General features: G+C 41.5%; 1 protein-coding gene across 1 annotated transcript; it reads left to right on the forward strand.

Annotated features, from left to right (window-relative positions):
* Nucleotides 1-1,606: 1,606 nt before the first annotated feature.
* Nucleotides 1,607-7,037, forward strand: LOC125101129 (5-hydroxytryptamine receptor 3C-like). The gene is made up of 9 exons (XM_047731775.1): nt 1,607-1,673; nt 2,952-3,118; nt 3,541-3,585; nt 4,315-4,424; nt 4,736-4,905; nt 5,232-5,392; nt 5,756-5,960; nt 6,177-6,392; nt 6,509-7,037. The coding sequence occupies exons 1-9, from the start codon at nt 1,607-1,609 to the stop codon at nt 6,709-6,711; spliced, it is 1,344 nt and encodes a 447-aa protein (XP_047587731.1). The 3' UTR covers nt 6,712-7,037.
* Nucleotides 7,038-22,340: the final 15,303 nt, after the last annotated feature.

Raw genomic sequence — 22,340 nt, forward strand, 5'->3', positions numbered from 1 at the left:
CCCCTCAAATAAATAAATAAATCTTTTTTTTCCCAAGTGTTGTGAGGAAAGTAGAGGAAATAAGTGTTCTCCCTTAAAACTCAGAAGTCCCTCAACAAAATTTAAAAATTTTTAAAAACCTCAGAAATCCTTCAACAGGTAAGTGGTTGAACAAACTGGGGTACATTCCTACCTCGGAATACTAGTCAGCAATAAAAAGGAATGCATCCTGATACACACAGCCATCTGGATGGGTCTCCTGAGAAATACCGAGAGAAAAAAAGCCAGTCTCAAAAAGTTTATACTGTGCTATTTGATCTATATAACATTCTTGAGACAACACAATTATAGAAACAGAAAACAAATGAATGGCTGCCAGACAGCAGGAGCTTAGGGAGGGAGGGAGGTGGTTGTAGCTATAAAAGGAGAACATAGGGATCCTGGTGTTAAAGTTCTCTATCTTGACTATCTATCAGTATCAGTATCCTGGTTGTGGTATGGTAACACAGGCCAGCCCAAAAGTTTTCAATGAAGTGTGAATCACAACCATCTGGGGAGATTTTAAATACACACACACCCCTCATTAGGGGTTGGGGAGGCAGGGCGTGCAGTTATCTTCAAAAAGCTCACCAAGTGTTTTTTTTTGTTTTTGTTTTTCTCACATATTCCCACGTGGCCCCAGGACTGTAGGCCTTTAGAGACACTACATAAGGAAAGAAAGCAAGAGAGTTAGGAGGATGGCAAAATGAAGAACTGGACTGGGCAGGGGTGCCTGGGTGACTCAGTCAGTTAAGCACCCGCCTTTGGCTTAGGTCATGATCCCAGGGTCTCGGGATCAAGCCCCAAGTCTGGCTCCCAGCTCAGTGGGGAGTCTGCTTCTCCTTCTCTCTCTTTCTCAAATGAATAAATACACTCTTTAAAAAAAGAAAAAAGCATTGGACTAGAGAAAACCAAAGAGAGGAAACTTTATGAAGATGTCCCAGTAGTGCAAACAAGGGACGAGGCAGGTCAGTACTGGCTGCGCTAGCTGTGAGGGCAGAGGTCCATTGGTTAGGTTTACGTCATGAAAGAAAAGCTTGCTCTCTCAATATTTTTAACTCACTACTGACAATAATCCCTAATGTCCACAAGTGAGTAAAAAGATACATTTCTAGGTCTGCAACAAAATAATTACAAGTTTTTGCCTTGTGAAATTAGCAGGTGTCTCCACCACATCCCTTTCTGAGGGATCCATGCACTTTCTTGAGGCATAGTTAGTTCCAGAAGCACCTGATGAGTGCTTTATCAGTGGCTTTACCTGACCCATCTCCCACATCCTCCATTTTCCCTGAAAGGTACTTGGAACTCAGATTTAAAATCACTCATCTAGACAAGGCTGCTAAACAGGTGCTTTTCTCCCTGGTCTTGGCCTAACTTCCCCACTGCCTGGCGCCCGGAAGGCATACCAGCACAGGGACAAAGCAGGACACTCTGATGTGATCTCTCTGGCCACAGCCTCTCATCAGGGAGTGGTCACCTGTCATGAGCACTATTCAAAACCAGGAATCAAGGTGTGGTCTGAGCTCCTTTAAGATCAAGAGTTTGGGGGCTCCTGGTGAATCCCCAGAGAAGAGGCCAGAAGAGGAGGATGGAAGGGGGGTGGCCTTTGGAGGGGGGAGTCCTCCTCTGCCTCATTGTCAGCCTTCTGCTTCCAGGTAAGATGGGGCAAGAACAAGGAAAGATGGGAATGCTGCTCTGGGCAAAATCCAGAAACCCTCTCATTCTCCAGAACTAGAGAGCATCTAAAATAGCTGGGTTAAACATTTTCTTTCTCTGTAGTATCTATGTTATGGCTTCATTGGAAACAGACAAACAACCCATTTCACTGATCAGTACACATAGCCCCCTCTCCCACTTGCCTGCCTAGGTATCTACCAATTCCTTCCATTTGCCAGCTCTCCAATGCCACCCCTTTATGGTGTCCAACCTTTCCTTTCTACCAAGATATAGTCACTATGAACAGGGTGGTTTGGGTTCTGGTGACAGGAACGTAGCTCTTTTCCCACCTCACTCAGGACAATCTTGCAGAGGAGGTGATGGAGAGGGGAAAGACATTTTCTTCCCCTGCAATGTGTTTCTCCTTGGTTGGAGGTGTACCTTATGAATTAGCTGGCATGGGGAGTAATGGACGAGGCACAAGAAGAACTTGCTGGGCTGTAGTTACAGGAATCACTGCAGTCACCTGTGGCTGGGAGGCGGGTGAGAGGGCCTGAAGGGCTTCTACATGTCATTGCCCAGCTTCACCAGGCACAGTGAGATCCTCTCAGAATGGTGACCATGAGGCTGGCCCCCACAGATCTTAGAGGAAGCCACTGAGCAGGAGATGGGCACAGAGTGGGTACCCAGCAGCACATGCTGGGTAGTCAATAAATTCACATTCAGGGCAACATGAAGTCCCCACATATCTCAGGTCACACTCAGGTTGACTTCTTTCCAAATTTCTCCTTCCAGGAAATGGGAAAACATGAAAGCAGGAGATGGACATTAAGAAACAAAATTTTAGGGACATTTTGTTCAATGACTATGAGAACAAGTCATAATAGAGCTAGAAAGAAAACAGTAGGGTCAGACAAAAGCCAAAACTTCAGGGTTGGGACTATGGAAGGAATAGGATTCTCCAGAGAGGCTGTTTGCATACAAATTTGGGTAGGCTTTATATGGGAGTAAAGCACAGGAAGAGAGGTCTGAGCCCTGGTTCAGCTTACCACATCAACTTCCCCCATTTGCCTATCAGACCAGCCCATGCTCCCCAGCCTTGGCAGGAAGGGCTTGGCCTTCAGAAGTCTTGGCCCAGGAAGGAGGGGCTCACGTGCCTCACCCCATGTCCACATTTCTTTCTCTGCAGAGAAGCTCTCAAGCCTCAGCCCTGGTACTCTTCTCCCTGAGGATACACAAAGCCCTATTCCCATCTCACAGGTCTCTCCTCTCTACAGGAAGGTCAAACAGTTTCACCATCAATTGCTCAGGCTTTGACCAGCATGGGGTGGACCCTGCTGCTTTCCAGACAATATTTAACCAGAAGGACTTCCGTCCAGTCATCAACTACAGTGTTCCCACTCAGGTTAACATCTCCTTCGTTTTGTCTGCCATCCTGGAAGTGGTGAGTTCTGCCTCCTGCACTCTTTGCATAGGCTGCTAGTAGGGAACAAGGACTCTTCCCCCTGGCAACCCAAACTTGCACTGGTCCAGTGACAAGCAATCCGTCCCCAAATGCTGTATGAGTCAGACATCCATCCTGTGGGGTGGAGAGATGTGAAAGGGAATGCTGCAGCAACATTTCTGCAGGGAACATTTGTCCTGAGTTCTGTCCCTGTAGGCAGATAAAACATATTTCCAATGGGTCCCCCTGCTGTTTTTCCCCCTACATTTTCCATGTAACCTGCATTTTTTGGACCCACCTTTCTTTTGAGACATGTGACTGAAAAGCTGAACAGTCACACAGGACCACATAGGAAACAAAGGCTGGACTGGGACCTGATCTCTGGGCATTAATCATCCTGAAGGAGGCCTTCTTTTTGTCAGGATGAACAGCTTCAGCTGCTGACATCATTCCTGTGGTTAAAGTTGGTACGTAAGTCCAGCTTCATTCTCTTCCCTCTTACTCCCCTTTTTTCTGGGCTTGTTTGCAAAAATCGCATTTGTTGAAATTGTCAGTGCCTGAGGGAATAGATAAATCCAACCAAAATAGGGCCCATGCTGATGACAAATAGCTTTTTGTCACACAGTTGCCAAACAAATAAGAAGATGTAGATGGAAACTGCAGGAAGAAGTGGGCAGTACCACTGAAAACCCCTAAGTAAGCTCCAAGCCCCCAAGGTATTCAGCACCCAGTTTCAGATTTTCCTCGAGTGGGAAGTGGAAGGCCAGCCTGACTTTGTTAGCTAGAGAAGGGGGACATTATCACCAGGAAGAGAAGAGGCATCAGAGCTTAAAAGGAAATGAGGTTAAAAAAAAAAAGTTACAGACATAATAATATGCGAAGTATGAGTTTATCTGTGTAAGTAAAAGTGAATGCTGGCATACGTATTAATTTATTTTCTAGAAGATACTCAAGAGACTGTTAATAAGGAGACCGAGTTGGGGATATAAGGTGTTAGAGTGAATTGAGGAGAGAGAAGCTTGCTTTTTATGTTATAACTTTCTGGAATGGTTGAAATTTTATCATATGCCTATAGTATATAGATTTTGGAAAAAATACACAATGTGTATATATATTTAAGGGAATGGAAGGGTTGATGTTGACATAAACTAGCTCCAGCTTCAGCCATCACCATCCCTCTGTGCTCCGGGCTCTAGATCTGGAAAAACCCATTCGTCAGCTGGGATCCAGAAGAATGTGGTGCCATCAGTAAACTCACTGTGACAACTGAGAACCTGTGGCTCCCAGACATCTTCATCGTAGAATCGTGGGTACCAGGGCCAGGGAGAGCTGGAGCAGAGATCCTTCTGCAAAGAGCAGGCCAGGGTGGCATAGGGCAAACCAATTCAGCAGGGCCACCAAAAACTTCTTTCAGACAGGAGCACAATCACGGTTCATCAATGGTCTCTCATTTCTAGAAGACACTTCTTCTAGAAATGAGAAAGTGAGAAAGTGATGAGCAGAAAAGATGGCAGAGTGACCATAGTAAGCAACATTGGGAAGCCCCCCAACTTAAGAGAGAAGTTTAAGCTGTTGTGAAACCCAGAGCATCTGTGTCTCTCCCCTTCTACCCCGTAGCATGGATGTGGATCAGACCCCAGAAGGCCTCTCTGCATATGTGACCAATGATGGTCACATCACATATAACAAACCAATGCGGGTGACCAGCATCTGTAGCCTGGACATCTTTTACTTCCCCTTTGACCAGCAGAACTGCACGCTCACCTTTAGCTCTTTCCTCTACACAGGTGGGTCATGGTGGGGGTAAAATTAGATCAACCAGTGGATCAATGAAACAGCACACACAGCAAGGTTATTTTTTAACTGCCTAAAAAGGGACAGTGGAGCATTTGCTGATCGGGGTGTGTGGGTGGTGGGGTAGAGGAGTTGAACTTAGGAGGAGACAAGACTTCTGAGAAAGCCCGAATTGAAAGGAGGTGACTGAGAAGCAAGGAAGCCATGTTACCGGGCAGCCAGAGAGAGGGAGCTAAAGCAGTTTTCTAGTTCATCTCTCTGAGTTCTGCACAGAGCAGGTGCTGAACAGTGTATTGAATGAATGTTTGTCTCCCTGCAGTGGAAAACATGCTGCTGGGCATGGAAAAGGAAGTGTGGGAGATAGTGGACACCTCACGTGACATTGTCCGCACGCAAGGGGAGTGGGAGCTCCTGGGCATCAACAAGGCCACCCCAAAGATGTCTGTGGGCTCCAGTCTTTTTGACCAGATCATGTTCTATGTAAGTCCAGAGACTGTGAGATGTGTCCGTCCCCCTTATCTCCCTCATCAGATCTTTCCAAATCCCAGAGCCCCTCACATCTTGTCCCAAGACCAGAAAGCCACTGGGTGCCACAACCCTCACAGCTTTCCTCTCTCCCAAGTCCCCCAGAGCAGGCCCCTTTTTGAACCTGCCAGCTCTGGCATAGGTTTTCTTTAGTGGGTATGGCAGAGTCTTCTCAGGCCTGTGAAAGCTGCTTCTCACCCAGCCCCAGAAAGAGCCCTTGTTGGGTTGAGGACACTAAGGGAGGAAGGGACTGGAATTATCCCTCAGCCTCCCCTCAGTGCTAGCCTCACCTAGTTCTCTGCTTTCTCCTCCCCCCAGGTGGCCATCAGGCGCAGGCCCAGCCTCTACGTCATAAACCTCCTGGTGCCCAGTAGCTTCCTGATTGCCATCGATGCCCTCAGCTTCTACCTGCCAGCAGAAAGGAAGAATCGTGCCCCATTCAAGATAACCCTTCTTCTGGGCTACAACGTCTTCCTGCTTATGATGAATAAACTACTTCCCACTAGTGGCACCCCCCTCATCAGTATGCCCACCTCCTCACTGTTGGAAAGTAGTGGGGGTGGGGAGGCAGGGGTAGGAGGCCGGGCAGACAGGTGCACTGGCTAGATCTGCTGAGGCAGCTAAGGCAGAAGGGAGAAAGCAGTCATCTCAGGAAGGGCTCTCTATGGGAGACAGAGAAAAGGGGGGATTGCTGATTCTTCTCGGCCACACTCAGGCATGCTCCTCACCCCCAACACAGGTGTGTACTTTGCCCTGTGTCTGTCCCTGATGGTGGTCAGCCTGCTGGAGACCATCTTCATCACCTACCTGCTGCATCTGGCCACCACCCAGCCCCCACCCATGCCTCGGTGGCTCCACTCTCTGCTTCTCTACTGGGCCAGCCCAAGGAAATGCTGCCCCACTGTGCTCTGGAAGGAGAATGTGGGCCCAGGCTTCATGCCCACTCACCTACCCGGTAAGGAAAATCTACACTGCCCATACTCTCTACACTGGGCCCAGCTTCCCCAGTCCCCCACTTCCCCAATCCTGTCTCCTTCCCACTTCAGGGCTGAGTCTCTGTCTTCTCCACAGGACCGAAGGAGCCAGGGCAGTTGGTAGGGAAGGAGCTGGGACCCAGACAGGCAGAGCTGAATGGAGGCTCGGGACTGACAAGCACCCAGCTAGCTGACCTATGGGTGCAGTTCAGCCACATGATGGACACCTTCCTCTTTCGCCTCTACCTGCTCTTCTTAGCCTCCTCCATCATCACAGTCATCGTCCTCTGGAACACCTAGGACTTGAATTTTAATGGTACAAGAGCAAGCCAGTGGTCAGGTTTCCTCAGCTTCAACTGACTATCCTAGACCCCGTTCCTCTGCTCCAGTTTATCTACACAGTTCCAAATATGCCATGATCCCTGCTCCAGGGCTTAAATAGAACCTCTGCAGACCCTCTCAGAAATATGCCTATATTGAGGTGCCTGGGTGGCTCAGTCAGTCAAATATCTGCCTTTGGCTTGGGTCATGATCCCAGGGTCCTGGGCCCTAGGCTCATATCAGGCTCCTTTCTTGGTGAGGAGCCTGCTTCTCCCTCTTCCTCTGCCTGCTACTCCCCCAGCTTGTACGCGTGCTCTCTCTCTCTCTGTTTAAAATATTTAAAATATTTTTTAAAATAAAGTAAGAAGTTAGCAAAGTGTTCTTTTAAAACAAACAAACAAAAAGAAATAGGACTATATTTCTAAAACTTAATGAATTCAGAATTTACACGTTTATGCTAGAAATAGAACTTTTACTAGAAAAAGAAGGCTTTATAATAAATGACTGGAAATATTTACAAAAGAAAATAAAACAAAACAAAACAAAATCTAACTCACTTACTGGTGTAGAGGAAAGGGATTAAACCTCTTTTTAAATATAGGCTAACATATTTATTTCTTCTTTTAATAAATATTTATTGAGCACCTACCATGTGCTAGGCACTTTCTGAGTGCTGAGGGTATAGCAGTGAGCCAAGCTGACAAAAATCTCTACCCTCACCGAAGGCGGGTGGAGACTGACGATAAAGAAGATAATAAGTGAAACACAGAGCATGTGCTAAGTGCCAGGGGCCAGAAGCAAATTACAGAAGGAGGAATGGGAAATGGAGGAGAAGGAGACTGCAGGTTTAGGTGGGTGGCCAGCGAAGGCTTCATGATAACTTGCTGTCTGGCTGGCGCCTATGCGTTACTCCAGAGAAGGACCAGGAGGAGCACAGGTGTTGCTATAAAAGGATGTCTCTTGACAAATGGACACTTGGGGATGAATCAAACACAGCTCTGTCCTCAAAGAGCTTGTGGCCCAGCTGAACAAGTAAAATATATATGTTAAATAACTGCAATTAAATGGGGAATCTGTTTTTAAAGTTTTGGTTAGTACCACTGAAAAGAAACTGCTGTGAAGCTCATAGGAGAAAGGATTGTTCTAGGGGGAGCAGAGCTGTGGTTCTCCATCCTGTCTGTCCATTGGAATCATCTGAGTAGACATTTTTTTTTAGATTTATTTATTTATTTGAGAGAGAGAGAGAAAGAGCACGCATGGGGGGGGCAGAGGGAGAGAATCCTTAGGCAGACTCCCTGTTGCGTGTGGAGCCCTACATGGGGCTCCACATGGGGCTTCCCACAGGGCTCGAACTCACAACCCATAAGATCATGACCAGAGCCGAAACCAAGAATCGGATGCTTAACTGACTGAGCCACCCAGGTGCCCCTGAAGAGAGTTTGAAGTAATCCTAGTGCCCAGGCCTTCTCCCAGACCAGTTAAATTAGAACCTTTGGTGTGGACCCTGGCTTTGGCATATTTGAAAGCTCCCCATGAGATTTTAATGCGCTGTCAGAATTGAAACCGCGGAGCCAGCAGAAGAGGCCATATTAACTTGGACTCTGAGGATGACTAATACATGAACAGAGGGAGGACTTGCTGGGATTGACTAATCACAATACACCTCTGGGGTCACACTACTACCTGAAGACACTGGGATCACTGCAGGTGGGGCCTCGGGGGCCCAGGGGTATGTGCAGCAGTAGCTGAACGGCAGGATCCAGGCAGAATCATGACACACTCATTCTCATGGTACTCACATGGCTCAGGTGTCCAGAACAAACTCATAAAATCATCTACCAGAAATAGCCCCACAATAGAACGAAGAATAGTGTAGGCTCTTTGGAAAACAATTTGGCAGCTCCTCAAAGTGTTGAACATGGAGTTACCCTATAACCCAGCAATTCCATTCCTAGGTACATGCCCAAGAGAAATGAAAACATATGTCCACACAAAAACTTGTACACAAATGGTCATAGCAACATTATTCAAAGTAGCTAAAACAACCCAAATGTCTATTAACCGATGAACAGATAAATAACATTTTTTATATCCATGCAATGAAATACGATTATTTGGCTTCAAAAAGGAAAGAAGTCCTCATACATGCTACAACATGGATGAACTGTGAAAACATTATGCTAAGTAAGAGAAAAGCCAGTCACAAAAGACCACATATTATATAATCCCACTTGAATGAAATGTCCAGAATACACTAATCTATAGAGACAGGAGGAAGATTAATGGTGGCCTAGGACTTGGTGCAGAAAAGGGCAGGTGAATGAGGAATGACACTAATGGGTGCAGGATTTCTTCACAGGGATGATAAAAATGTCCTAAAATTAAACTGGTGATGATTGCATAAGTGTAAATATACTAAAAACCATGGAACTATATACTTCAAATAGGTGAATTTTATGGTATGTAAAGTATATCTCAATAAACTTGCTAACAATAACAAAAAATACATAACCCCACCCCACAGTTCTCTGAGTCTACCACTTCCTTCCTGCTTGTTCTCTCATTCCCCTGCTCCCTGCTGCCAACTCTCTGACTCTCTGACTCCTGACTCCATATATTTCATTTTCATCAATGTCTGTCCCTGTCCCTGGCCCGCCTCCACCATCATGACTCACCAGAGCCTAAGGAGGGCAGCTCCCCACTCACCTGTCAGCTCTGCATGCTTCCTTGATTTGGAAATCACTCACGACTTCGGGTCAGACACAGTTTCCACCATCTCTAACTACATGAAACATTCACCAGTCAGACCAACTCAGAGATCCCTGAAAGAAGATGGGAATTCAGACATTATGTACATAGGTCACACCATCAGGCTCAAGTGAGAACCTCGGCCTCTATGGACGATCTAGTCATCTGATCCCCAGAAGAGCACCATGGAATGAGTGAAATGAGTGAAGCACTCATTCACTCATGCATCCAATCTTTACTAAGTGCTTATTTATGTCATAGACATTTTATCTAGGAGCTGGGGATAAACAAGACAGATAGGAGGTGCTAATCTTCTCAGGTAACAAACTGATGATTTCATAGGCTGATAATTACTCCAAAGAAAATAAAACAGGGTAATAGGACACACAAAGGAATAGGATGTTCTAGGAAGGGGTCTCTAAGAAAGTGACACTTGTACCAGCTGAGAAACAGATGATCATAAAATGACGAGATATGTCCTCAGATTCGTACTGATGTATTCATATGGGGAGGCCAGGATGAAACATGATAGACAAGCACTACAGTTATAGAAGTAGATCTGGGTAACCAAGATCTTTGGATGAACAAGGTGAGAGACTGGAGAAAGGTCCCATATTGATTGTTTTGATGCTATTGTGTAATGTTTAAGGATTGTGAGGGCAAACATTTATAATCCACTCAAAGGGTTTAGAACAGAAACTTTGAGATGGTTTTGATCTCAAAAACTATTTTACTCACCCATATATATACTCAAAAAAGAACTGGTGATAATATAGAATTAAAAAGAAACAAAATTAAAAGTTGCAGAGAAGTTATTGCTAGAATTGCTTACTACATACTTATTATATACCATATGAGAGACTATGAGTTTACCCATTTAATTATAAAATGATGTTCTATAAAGTTTAATATAGGTAATACTTTTACAATACTTGTCTTGATATTGTAAGTTATTTAAGTAGTTTCTATTCTCTGAAACCATGTCACCAATGCAGTGTCACTACACAAACAGATTTTGAGGGTATATGTATATATTCACTTCAAGAGTAAGATAGACACCTGAAACACATAGCAAAATTACTTTTGATGCAAATGCATCACAACAACACCCTGAAGGGGAGAATCAAACAGTCCACGTGAGGTTGAATAGATGATGAAAAAAGCTAGAAGTTGATTAAAGAACATAAATAGCAATTCTACCGCTGATGATGCACTAATAAGAAAAAGCCCCAGAGAGGTACCTGGGTGGCTCAGTCAGTTAAGCATCTGCCTTCCGCTCAGGTCATGATCCCAGGGTCCTGGGAGCGAGCCCCATATCAGGCTGTCTGCTCTGTGGGGAGCCTGCTTCTCCCTCTTCAATTCCCCTGTGCTTGAGTTCCCTTTCTTGCTATCTCTCTCTGTCATAAATAAATAAAATCTTAAAAAGAAGAAGAAGAGGGGGAGGAGGAGAAAGGGGAAGGAGATGGAGAAGGAGAAGGAGAAGAAGGAGGAGGAGGAGGAGGACAAAAGGAGGAGGAGGAAGAAGAGGAGGAAGATGGAGAAGGAGAAGAAGAAGCAAAAGCAAAAGCTCCAGAAACAGGTAGGAGCTTTGTGACTTTCTCACAGTCTGCAGGATCATAGTAGAATGCCAAATTGGAATCTGGAGGACATTGAGTAATATGCAAATTTTAGTTTACAAATACCTCATTTTTAGCTCTCCTGAATTAACAGGTCCTTAGTGATGTGTAAAGCTTAAATGAAGTCTTGAAGGAAAGCGTTTGTCAGCCCTTTGGGAGATCCATACTGCCCTCTAGTGGGCACCCTACTCAGACCCTTCTGAGATGGTTACCTTGGGATGTAGGCAGAAGAACATACTATGCAGAGTGTACCTACATTATCCATATTTTCCTGACTAAAATTTGGACACATTGTCAGGTGATTTGTAAATGTGAAAAGGCCTAGGAAAACCTATAAATGAAATTATGTTCATAGACTTAGTAAATTGCCTTTATTAAAAAACAAAGTTACATGAGTGGTGCTTGGGTTGTTCATTTGGTTAAGTGTCTGACTCTTGATCTCAGGGTCATGAGTTCAAGCCTCACACTGGGCCCCACACTGGGCTCCACACTGGATGTGGGGCCTGCTTAAAAAAACAAAACAAAACAGGGGCTGCCTGGGTGGCTCAGTGGGTTGAGCCTCTGCCTTCGGCTCAGGTCGTGATCTCAGGGTCCTGGGATCGAGTCCCACATCGGGCTCTCTGCTGGGCAGTGGGGGGCCTGCTTCCTCCCCTCTCTCTCTCTCTCTCTCTCTACTTGTGATCTATGTCAAATAAATAAAATCTCTAAAAAAAACAAACAAAGTTACATGGAAAGAAATATGAAAGTTGCAAAAACAAATAAACCAAAGAATACATATCAACATGTACATTGACTGACTGTTGAAATCAACAAGTTGATGAACTATTATTCCATCTGTTCTCACTGGGCAAGAACTCTGAGTATTAATGGGTCTGAAGTAAAATAGACATGTAGTGGCTTCTACAGTTTTCATGAATGAAAGATTGTTATTTTAGGCCTTTCATTGTTTTGGACATAGAAAAGTTTTTTTTTTCAAGACTTTATTTATTTATTTGAGAGAGAGAGAGCACAATCAGAGGGAACAGCAGGTGGAAGGAGAAGCAGGCTCCCCGCTGAGCAAGGAGACCGATTCGGGACTTGATCCCAGGACACTGGGGTCGTGACCTGAGCTGAAGGCAGATGCTTAAATGATTGAGCAATCTGGTGTTCCCCCAAGTACCTTCTATATGCCAAGTCTATCACATCCATTATCTCATTTTATCCTCACAACAATTCTATGAGTTAGGTGTAAACATTATTTCCAGTTGCAGATAAGGACACCAGTTAGAAGGAAGTTAAGATCCTTCCCCAGGATCACACAGCAAGTAAATGATAGAACCATTTTGAACCTAATTATGTCTAACTCTTACCCCTATGTTTTAATACATGTAGGTCATTGCCAAGGAATGCAGAAATAATAATTCTTGAATAAACTAAGCTCTAGACTCTGAATCCAGAATGATCTCCACCAAAGGATTCATCCCACCTCACTCTATTTCATAACTCTTAACCTCTAGGTGTCAGTCTTCACTGTAGCATCCACCAGCCTTTGGATTTTGCATAGTTCTCAGGATCTCCTGGCCTCTCACTGGGACCCTTAGAAACTGGCTTGTTCACAGACACACACACAAATGAATGCATGTGTAACTGGTGAAATCTGAATAAGCTATATGGGTCACACTGTTTAAAGACAATTTTTAGAAAGAAGAAAAATCATAACTCTTACACAAATACAAAAAGGAATACATATTGAAGAATTGATTGAACTCATATACTAGGAGAGAACCAGACAAACGTTATAACTGGTTCAAAGGAAAAGTCAAGAAGCACAGATTTATATGGAGTGAGATACTGAGTTGCAAATAGAGGTTATGTCTACTGGCACTCTACAAGACAAGGCAGAGTTTGCACACTGACAATGTTGAATTTTACCTGAGCCCTGTGTTCCCAGAAAACACCAACGGTTAAGAAATCTCCCCAATCCTTACCTTTCTGGGATCCCACCACCATTTTGTGTTCTGAAAGTGGCAACACTTTCTCGTGACTCTGTAGGCCTTACAGATGTCTCCCTGTTTACTTTTGACAAAACCAAACACACTTTTACCCTTTCGCCTGAATCCACAAGCAAGGCAAGACATAGATCCTCCAACTCCCTGTTCTTTGTCACATGAATGATTAACTGAGATTAGAGCTGTTTATCCCCTGAAAGGAGTCAGACCCAGAGCTAAACATTTCCTATTTAATTGACTGAGATTTCTGATTATGAAACAGTTCAAACTGTAAATCATTCCACCTATAACTTGTCCACTTCTTTCTATTAAAGGTCTAAGACAACACTACCCTGCCAAGATACTCTCTATGAATCTGGGTGATCTCCCTGCTACAGGAGCCTAAAATAAAATCGATCTTCTTAATTGTTTGGTTTTGTCATTGGCAATATTCATCAGTTACCTGCAATTTAAAGAGTTCATAAATAGCCCAGAGAGAGACACAATGCATAATTTCTCATTGAAGTACACATTTTTTCCTATAATCGCCTCACTTTGATCCAAAATAATCTCAAAGGAAGATTATTCCTTTTTATTTTTATTTTTTAAATTAACATATAATGTATTATTTGTTTCAGGGAACAAAGGAAGATTATTCTCGGTCACAAATAAGGCTGGTCTCTAACTTCACTATTTACATTGGTGCAACAAGAGTGATAATTTGCCACTTCGGTCTTCTTAAACTTGCTTTGCTGAAAGGCTTCTCAAAAAATCTCAAACTTACTTTTAAAAGCCTCTGAGGTTAGATAGTTGCACCAAGAACTCAACACCAGAATTCAGCTGTGGTAGCCATTCGGTGAATTTGTCTCTTCTTGAAGTTCCCCAAATATCCTAAGATTCCTGGGTCTAACAAGAAAGTGACCTTACCCATCCAGAAGCTGAGAACCTTCTAAGTCAGATACTAACCAATTTTCCTGGAAGGGTTTGTAAGCATTGGCTGCATAAAGTCATCCTAGTTCCTTAGATATGTCTGGCCGTATCTGATTAAAGGAGCATCGTTCTCAAATATAACACTCCAGGCAAGGCCTTGGTTGCATGCCCAGTGTTTCCAATTATGTCCTGGTAAAAAGGACAGATTCTTCCTGAATCTATGCCAATAACTATATTTTCATGAAAATATGATAGTTATATTGTGATGAAATTAAGAATATTCAATAAAAGTTTCTAAATTTTAGAGGGCTCAGGCAACGAGAACAAGCTATCATAAATGTTTTATTTCAGTGTACAAAAGCAGAGTATGAAAAAAAGCAGAGTTATAATTATTAAATTGTTATGAGTTATAGACAGCTTAAGAGGAAAGAAAAGGGGCTTCCTTAAATATCCAGAAAATAGACATTATGAAAATATAAGTAATAGTTTAAGCAAAAACAGTAATCACCCTTCATCAATTCATCAGTCCTATGTAATTAATTCTTGTTTCAGTGGATCTTGGGCTAGCAGTCTTATGAACCCATTGGCTTCTCTACAGTTCTAGAAATCCTGGCTCAGTCCACCAGTATGGTCTCAAAATTGTTTAAGCAATGTCATCAGAAACCTGTATCCTAAAGCATCTGGTATAGTCCTTTTCCACAGAATTCTGGAACATTCCTTCGTGGAAAATGAAGTATTCTGGCTTATAATTGATTGAAAAGCTTTCAGGGAAGCATAAAATAAAAAACTATCTGTATATGACAAACGAAAATTTTTTTAGAGAGGGAGAGGGAGAGAATCTTAAGCAGGCTCCACATCCAGCACAGGGCCTGCCACAGGGCTTGATCCCACCTTGAGATCATGACCTAAGCTGAAATCAAGAGTCAGAAACTAACCAACTGAGCCACCCAGGTGCCCCAAATCTACCATCTTAGCCATTTTTTTTAAAGTAGGCTCCATACCCAGCGCGGAGCCCAACATGGAGCTCAAACTCTTGACCCTGAGGTGAAGACCTGAGCTGAGATCAAGAGTTGTACACTTGGGGCGCCTGGATGGCTCAGTGGGTTAAGCCTCTGCCTCCAGCTCAGGTCATGATCTCAGGGTCCTGGGATCGAGCCCCACATCGGACTCTGCTCAGCAGAGAGCCTGCTTCCCCCTCTCTCTCTGCCTGCCTCTCTGCCTACATGTGATCTCTCTCTCTCTCTGTCAAATAAATAAATAAAATCTTAAAAAAAAAAAGAGTTGTACACTTAACCAACTTAGCCACGCAGGCTCCCTTGTATATGACAAAAAATTTTAAATGGTTGTAGTTAGTCTACTAGCTTATTACTGATAACTTTAAAAAATGAAAGCACAGATAAGGATTCATTACAAGAATTATGCAAAATGATAAGGAAATTGGGTTGTTTCTCTGGCAGGCAAAACAAGATAATAAAGTCAATCTAAGGGCATCTGCGTGACTCAATAGATTAAGTGTTTGTCTTTGGCTCAGGTCATGATCCTGGGGTCCTGGGATCGAGTCCTGTATCAGGATTCCCGGCTCAGCTGGCAGCCTGTTTCTCTCTACCTGCCACTCCCCCTCCTTGTGTGCTCGCTCGCTCTCTCTCTCTCTGTCAAATAAATAAAATCTTTAAAAAGAAAAAAGAAAAAATATTGAGACATAACATATAATAATCCTGACTTTATATATCATATATATATATACCAAGATTTTTGTAAGAATACACCAAGAACATATCAAGAATGTCAAGAGATTCAGTAAGTCTCAAGTAAATCCTAAACATCTGTATATTAATTAAACTACATAGATCAGTGATATGAATACCCAGTTGAAGCCCAGAAGAGGCTAGATACAAATTTAACAAGTAAAAATGTGACCAGCTGCTAGTATTAAAAAGAAATAATAACTGAAATTGTGACCAAGGTCTCCAACCACTTAACCAAGAGATCTGCTGCCCTCTCCTGGAGGCCAATACCCCATGACTCAGTTCTGGCTTAAAGGAAAGAGGACACATGCAGAAACTTTAGACTTATTTTTGCTTTTTCTCCCTTTCTTCCTCTTAAAAAAAATGAGGTTAAATTCAAATAAAAATAATACCTCAAATAATAATATTTTAAATTATTTATTATTTTTTATTATTAACATATAAATAAATAAAACCTCAAATTAAAAATGTGGTTAAATTAAATTAAATTAAAATGTAATTTAATTTAAAATTAAATTAAATTAAAATTAAAGATCTCCTGTGTACCCTTCACTGGGATTCCTCAGTTGTGTATACTTCTAAATCACTGAGAAACAGTTGCAGAATTAATGACACATTAACCCTGAATATTTCAGTGCATATTTCCTAAAAACGAGGACACTCTACTATACAATCACAGTACAACCATCAACATCAGAAAATTAACATCAATCCAAGATTACCATCTAATCTATAAGCCCTATTCAAATTTTGTCTTTGTCCCAATAATGTCTTTTATAGGTGCAGGATTAAGCCCAGAAATACACTGCATTTAGCTTCAGTCTCCTTCAATCTGGATCAGTTTCTCAATCTCCTTCTCTTCTGTGATCTTGACATTTGTGAAGAGTACTGCCAGTTATTTTTTGAGGATTGTCCCTCAACGTGTATTTGTCTAACATTTACTTATAATTTATGCATTTTTTGCAGAAATACCCCAGAAGTGATGCTGGGTTCTTCTCTGCATGTCAAGGAAGTACACGATGCCAATTTGTCCCTTTACTGATGATATAAATGTTAACTAGTAGTTAAATGAATTAGTTGATTAGTAGTTAATTAAATTAGTAGTTAATTAGTAGTTAAAGATAATGAGCAAGTGTGGCATGCTTATTAATTAATAGGTAATTAATAAGCGTTCTGCAGAAAGATGCTTTGAGAATGTGTAATTATCCCGTTCCTCATCAGAATGATTCTTGTATGAATTACATACTTAAGGATCTTTACAAAATCATTCTTTTCTAGTTCCATCAATTCTTTAATGCTTATTCATTGGCACTCTAATGTAAAGTAGACTTTTCCCTTTTATTTTACTCATTTATATCAGAACATATTCATGGGTCCTTATGTCTTTCGAAGAGTTAAATCCACTATTATCAATATTTGTTTTGATGCTCAATTGTTTGGACTTTCTCTAGACCAACAAAGAAGAAAGTAGTAGTTGAGGATATGGCAGTGCCAAGAATGTGGGGGAAATGACCACTCCATTTGTCAAGACCCTTCTGCCAAAGACCAGCAGAAACATACATGCAGTTAAACAAGCCGGCTTTACTACTCATTGCAACAAGGAAGAACAAAAATCATAGGTAACCATGGGATTCTCTCAATGAAACATAATTACAAAGAAACTGTTACAGGATTTGGTCTTCCCTTGGGTGGTTTGGGGAGAGTATAAAGAAGCAAGGATCTGTTCAAAATTGAATACTGTCAGAAATCAAAGGAATGATTGCATAAGAAATAATAGCCATTCGTTTAGCAAGAGAGGGGATATTTGGCATTTTGTGGTTTTATATAGGTATCTTGTATGTGAGTAGACAAAAGTATGAAGCAGCCTTGTTTTGTCTGTTCTATCTTGGTCTCGGGATAATCATGTCTGAGGTTGGTATTCCGTAAGATGGTTTAAAATGAACAGATGGCCTGTGAGTGTTAGATCACTTCTGGACATCAGAGGCTGCTTCTTATTTCTTTCTCACACTGTGAGAAGGGGAGGGCATGATTCTGCAATGTCCCACCTCAGCATTTTATCAGATTAGCACAGCTCACAACCCAGCATTCTATAGCCATACGCATCATTGACTTTGTAACTTTCCGAAGTGGAAAAAATGAACACGCTTATATTGCCTTCATAGCATATAAAATAAGAAGCAAGGGAGTGTGAAATGCGTGAAGGGGGTCAAAAGGCAAAAACTTCCAGTTATAAAATAAATAAGTCATGGGGATGTAATGTACAGCATGGTCACTACAGTTAGTAATGCTGTATTGCTTATTTGAAAGTTGCTCGGAGGATAGATTTTTAAAGTTCTCATCACAAGAAAAAAAATTTGTAACTGTATATGGTAACATGTTAACTAGACTTATGGTGGTGATCATTTTGCAGTATATCAAATAGCAAATCATTATTTTGTATACCTGAAACTAATACAGTGTCATATGTCAGTTATTCCTCAATAAAAACAAACAAACAAACAAAAACAAATATATGGCCTACCTTAACAAATGAGGGGAGAAACTTACAAAGGGGTTCCAAGAGCCTAGCCAGTGGTAGGACTGCCCAAACAAAGAAAATTCAGCTTTATGTTTAAGATCGCATTCTCTAGAGTCAGGGTTCACCTTCCAACTCTGCTTCTTACTAACTAGGTGACCTTGGGCAAGTTAAAAAGTAGAAGACTAATAGTTCCAGTTTCAGAAGGTTGTTTTGAGGATTGAATGAAGTAATTCTCATAAATGTTATAGAACTATGCACTCAATACATGTCAGCTGTCATTACAAAACAAAAACCAAGAAGCAAAAATATATACACTTAAAATGATGTTTAGCAATGAGTGTTTCAGATTAGAAATGGTCTGAACATCCAATAAATATCCATTAACTCAATTTAGTGTCAGTCCAAAGCTTTACGTTACCTAAGCCCCTTACCAATCATCTTCAAGCTGACATACTTCCTTATTTTCTGAAATGAGGAATATTCGGTTTATATCTGTTCTTATTTCTACAAGCCAATCAGAACAGAGATCCTTACAGAGGCCTTATAATCAAATTTAGTAATGTCATCTGGAGATAGAAAATATTTCACTTTCATACAATGAGAGGTAAAAACCTTTCTGAACTATAGACATAATGACAGACAAATAAGAGCAAATAGAACTTTGAGCTTATATTTTAAAATCTCAGCCATAGGTTAAGAGTAGACACAAAATTACAAAAATCCATGGTCCATATAAAAGACTTGTTCTGTCCACAGTGGATATAAATTCATTGAAAATTGATCAGAACTCAAAATAAACAAACATATAAACAGAAAAGATAAGTAAACCAGTCTGACACTTTTCATCCAACAGGATGTCTCCTCCCCATTAACCCATCTACAGAAATCATCAAATTGTCAGACCATTAAGCCAAATTTCCAGTAAGGAATAATTTATCAGATAAAACAAATTGAAAACAAAATGAGTAGAAAACAAAATTAAAATTTGGAAAAACAGAGAGTCACCAAAGTCTTACTGCCTCTTTGCATTCACCTCTGGGAGCCAAAAAAAGATGTGCGCAGGTTTACACCACCGGTGAGATTGATGAATGTTACCTGGTTCTGTCAGGTGAATCCATCGGGCATCTTGGAACTTCCAAAACTGTTAAAAGATAATTTCAGAAATATACAAAATCATGAATCTCACGGTTATAAAAATGAATATGTGTTAAGATTTTGATTTTCCTCATATGATACGAAGAACGAAGCAGATGTAATAACTAGTTCAAAGGAAAAGTCAAAAGAACACATATTTATATGGAATAAAGGAATGTTGAGATGAATAGCAAATAGAGACAAAATTGATTTTTCCACAGGGAGGAAGTTAATTGCATCTCTAACAGGACAAAGTTCACCTATCTATCAGCTACTTAACAACTTTCAAGAGTCGCAAAATCACTGAAAGACAAGAAGCATGGCTAGAATCAGAGAGCCCTGAAGGGTGTGCTATAGGTAATGTAGTTTTCCACTGAAGCACAAACTTCTTTCTATAGCTAATCATAATTTACTGCTTACCTTGTGCCAGGAATTGTGCTAAATGCTTCATAAGCTTATCTTATTTAATCATCATGATAACCTAGAGCGGTAGGTATTATTATTAAGAATATTCTGGGGAAAAAAAAAGAATATTCTGGGGGCACCTGTGTGGTTCAGTCGGTTAAGGGGCTGCCTTCAGCTCAGGTCATGATCTCAGGGTCCCGAGATCCAACTTGCATGTCTGGCTCCCTGCTGAGGGAACCACCCACCCACCTTCACTCATGGTCTCTCTCGCTCTCTCTCTCTCAGATAAATAAATAAAATCTTTTTTTTTAAGTGTGGTTTTCTTAAGGGTACTGTCCATCCTTGCACATGCTCCTACTCACTCTCTTGCTCTCCCTCCCACCCACTGAGAGAGACTTATAGCATCTCACTTAATGTTGGAATCACACACACACACATACACACACACTTTATAGTAAACATATGAAAACTTACTCCTATCTCACATATTATTTACTCAAGAATGAACCTCTTGATCTAATTCCCTTGGGTAGATAGGCTGTCAGAATTCAGAACTTTTCAGATTTAAAATAATAGATTGCATATACCACATACTACATAATGCTTCCATGGGGGCTTGGGACAGTATTCATAATCAAACACAGTTCTATTTCTGCAGAAAAAAAAATGTATGAATAGTCACACTAAGAGGAATAAATACAGATCATAAACAGCTACATGTTTGTTCAGGTTAGTTGTGTTGCCAAATCAGTTCACCCTAAACTGACCAAAAAAAAATTTTATTATCAGAACTTTCTGGATTCCAGAATTGTGGATAAAGATTTGTGGGGCTATTTATAACAATGTAAGAGTTGAATAGGCTACCTGATGATGTTCAGGTTATTTGATATTTAATTAAATATTTATTAATTTTGATTTTTCAATTTTCTTTTTATATTTGGAGCCAATAACTTTTTCCCAAATCTCAACCATTTATTTTATTTTAAAAAATATTTTGTTTATTTATGTGAGAGAGAGAGAGAGAGAGAGAGAAAGCACAAGCTGGAGGTGAGGAGAGGCAGAGGGAGAAGCAGACTCCCCACTGAGCAGGGAGCCTAACCTGGGGCTGGATCCCAAGGACCTGGGGATCATGACCTGGGCTGAAGGCAGAGTGAGTTCTGACTGAGAACTTAACTGACTGAGCTACCCAGGCACCCCCGAAATCTCAACCATTTAATAGGCTAGTAGGAATCTCTTGGACTCTGTGCACTGTGCCCCCAGTACAGAGAAAATACTCCGGTGGATTTATGCAAACAAGAGGAGAAGGGACTCAGAAACAAGAAAAAAAACAAAAGGGTAGCATGAACTTGTAAGAAAAGTAAAGGGAGGTTAATGGCCAGAATAAGTGAGTGCTTGAGAATAATGCTGAAATGAGGAAGGAGAATATTTACTCAGTGCCTATGAAATGCCTAGCACTGAACTAACTTTTCAAACGCCATCTCTTTAATCACCATCCAAAAACCTATAAAGGGGGTATTATTATCCCCGTTTGGAGATGAGATCAAATACTCAGAATTTAAGAGCTTTCCCCAGAATTAAACAGTTAGTATGTAATGGAGCCAGGATTTGAATCTATGTTTTCTGATTCCAAGGTCAATACTCTTCCCGCCATAATGTCTTGATATATTCAGAATAGAATACATACATGAGCAAGAGTCATCCTTGGGGAAGAGATTTTATTTTATTTTATTAATTATTTTTATTAACATATAATGTATCATTTGCCCCAGGGGTACAGGTCTGTGAATCACCAGGTTTACACACTTCACAGCACTCACCATAGCACATACCCTCCCCAATGTCCATAACCCAACCACCGTCTCCATACGCCCCCTCCCCCCAGTAACCCCCAGTTTGTTTTGTGAGATTAAGAGTCTCTTATGGTTTGTCTCCCTCCGGATCCCATCTTGTCTCATTTTTTCCTTCCCTACCCCCAACCCCCACCACCTGCCTCTCAAATTCCTCATATCAGGGAGATCATAAGATAATTGTCTTTCTCTGACTTATTTCACTCAGCGTAAAACCCTCTAGTTCCATCCACATCATTGCAAATGGCAAGGTTTCATTTCTTTTGATGACTGCATAGTATTTATATATATATATATACATATATGTATATATATATATATATATATATACATATACATATATACCACCTCTTCTTTATCCATTCATCTGTTGATGGACATCTAGGTTCTTTCCATAGTTTGGCTATTGTGGACAGTGCTGCTATAAACATTCGGGTGCACGTGCCCCTTTGGATCACTACATTTGTGTCTTTAGGGTAAATACTAAATACCCAGTAGTGCAATTGCTGGGTCATAGGGTAGCTCTGTTTTCAACTTTTTGAGGAACCTCCATGCTGTTTTCCAGAGTGGCTGCACCAGCTTGCATTCCCACCAACAGTGTAGGAGGGTTCCCCTTTCTCCGCATCCTCGCCATTATCTGTTGTTTCCTGACTTGTTAATTTTAGCCATTCTGACTGGTGTGAGGTATCTCATTGTGG

This window comes from Lutra lutra, chromosome 1 (genome assembly GCF_902655055.1).
Source record: "Lutra lutra chromosome 1, mLutLut1.2, whole genome shotgun sequence".
Classification (NCBI taxonomy): domain Eukaryota; kingdom Metazoa; phylum Chordata; class Mammalia; order Carnivora; family Mustelidae; genus Lutra; species Lutra lutra.

Coding starts and splice junctions, on each gene's coding strand:
- LOC125101129 (XM_047731775.1), top strand. CDS start 1,607: ATGGAAGGGGGGTGGCCTTTGGAGGGGGGAGTCCTCCTCTGCCTCATT. Junction 4,425..4,735: donor GACATCTTCATCGTAGAATC/GTGGGTACCAGG, acceptor TCTACCCCGTAG/CATGGATGTGGATCAGACCC. Junction 6,393..6,508: donor CATGCCCACTCACCTACCCG/GTAAGGAAAATC, acceptor TCTTCTCCACAG/GACCGAAGGAGCCAGGGCAG.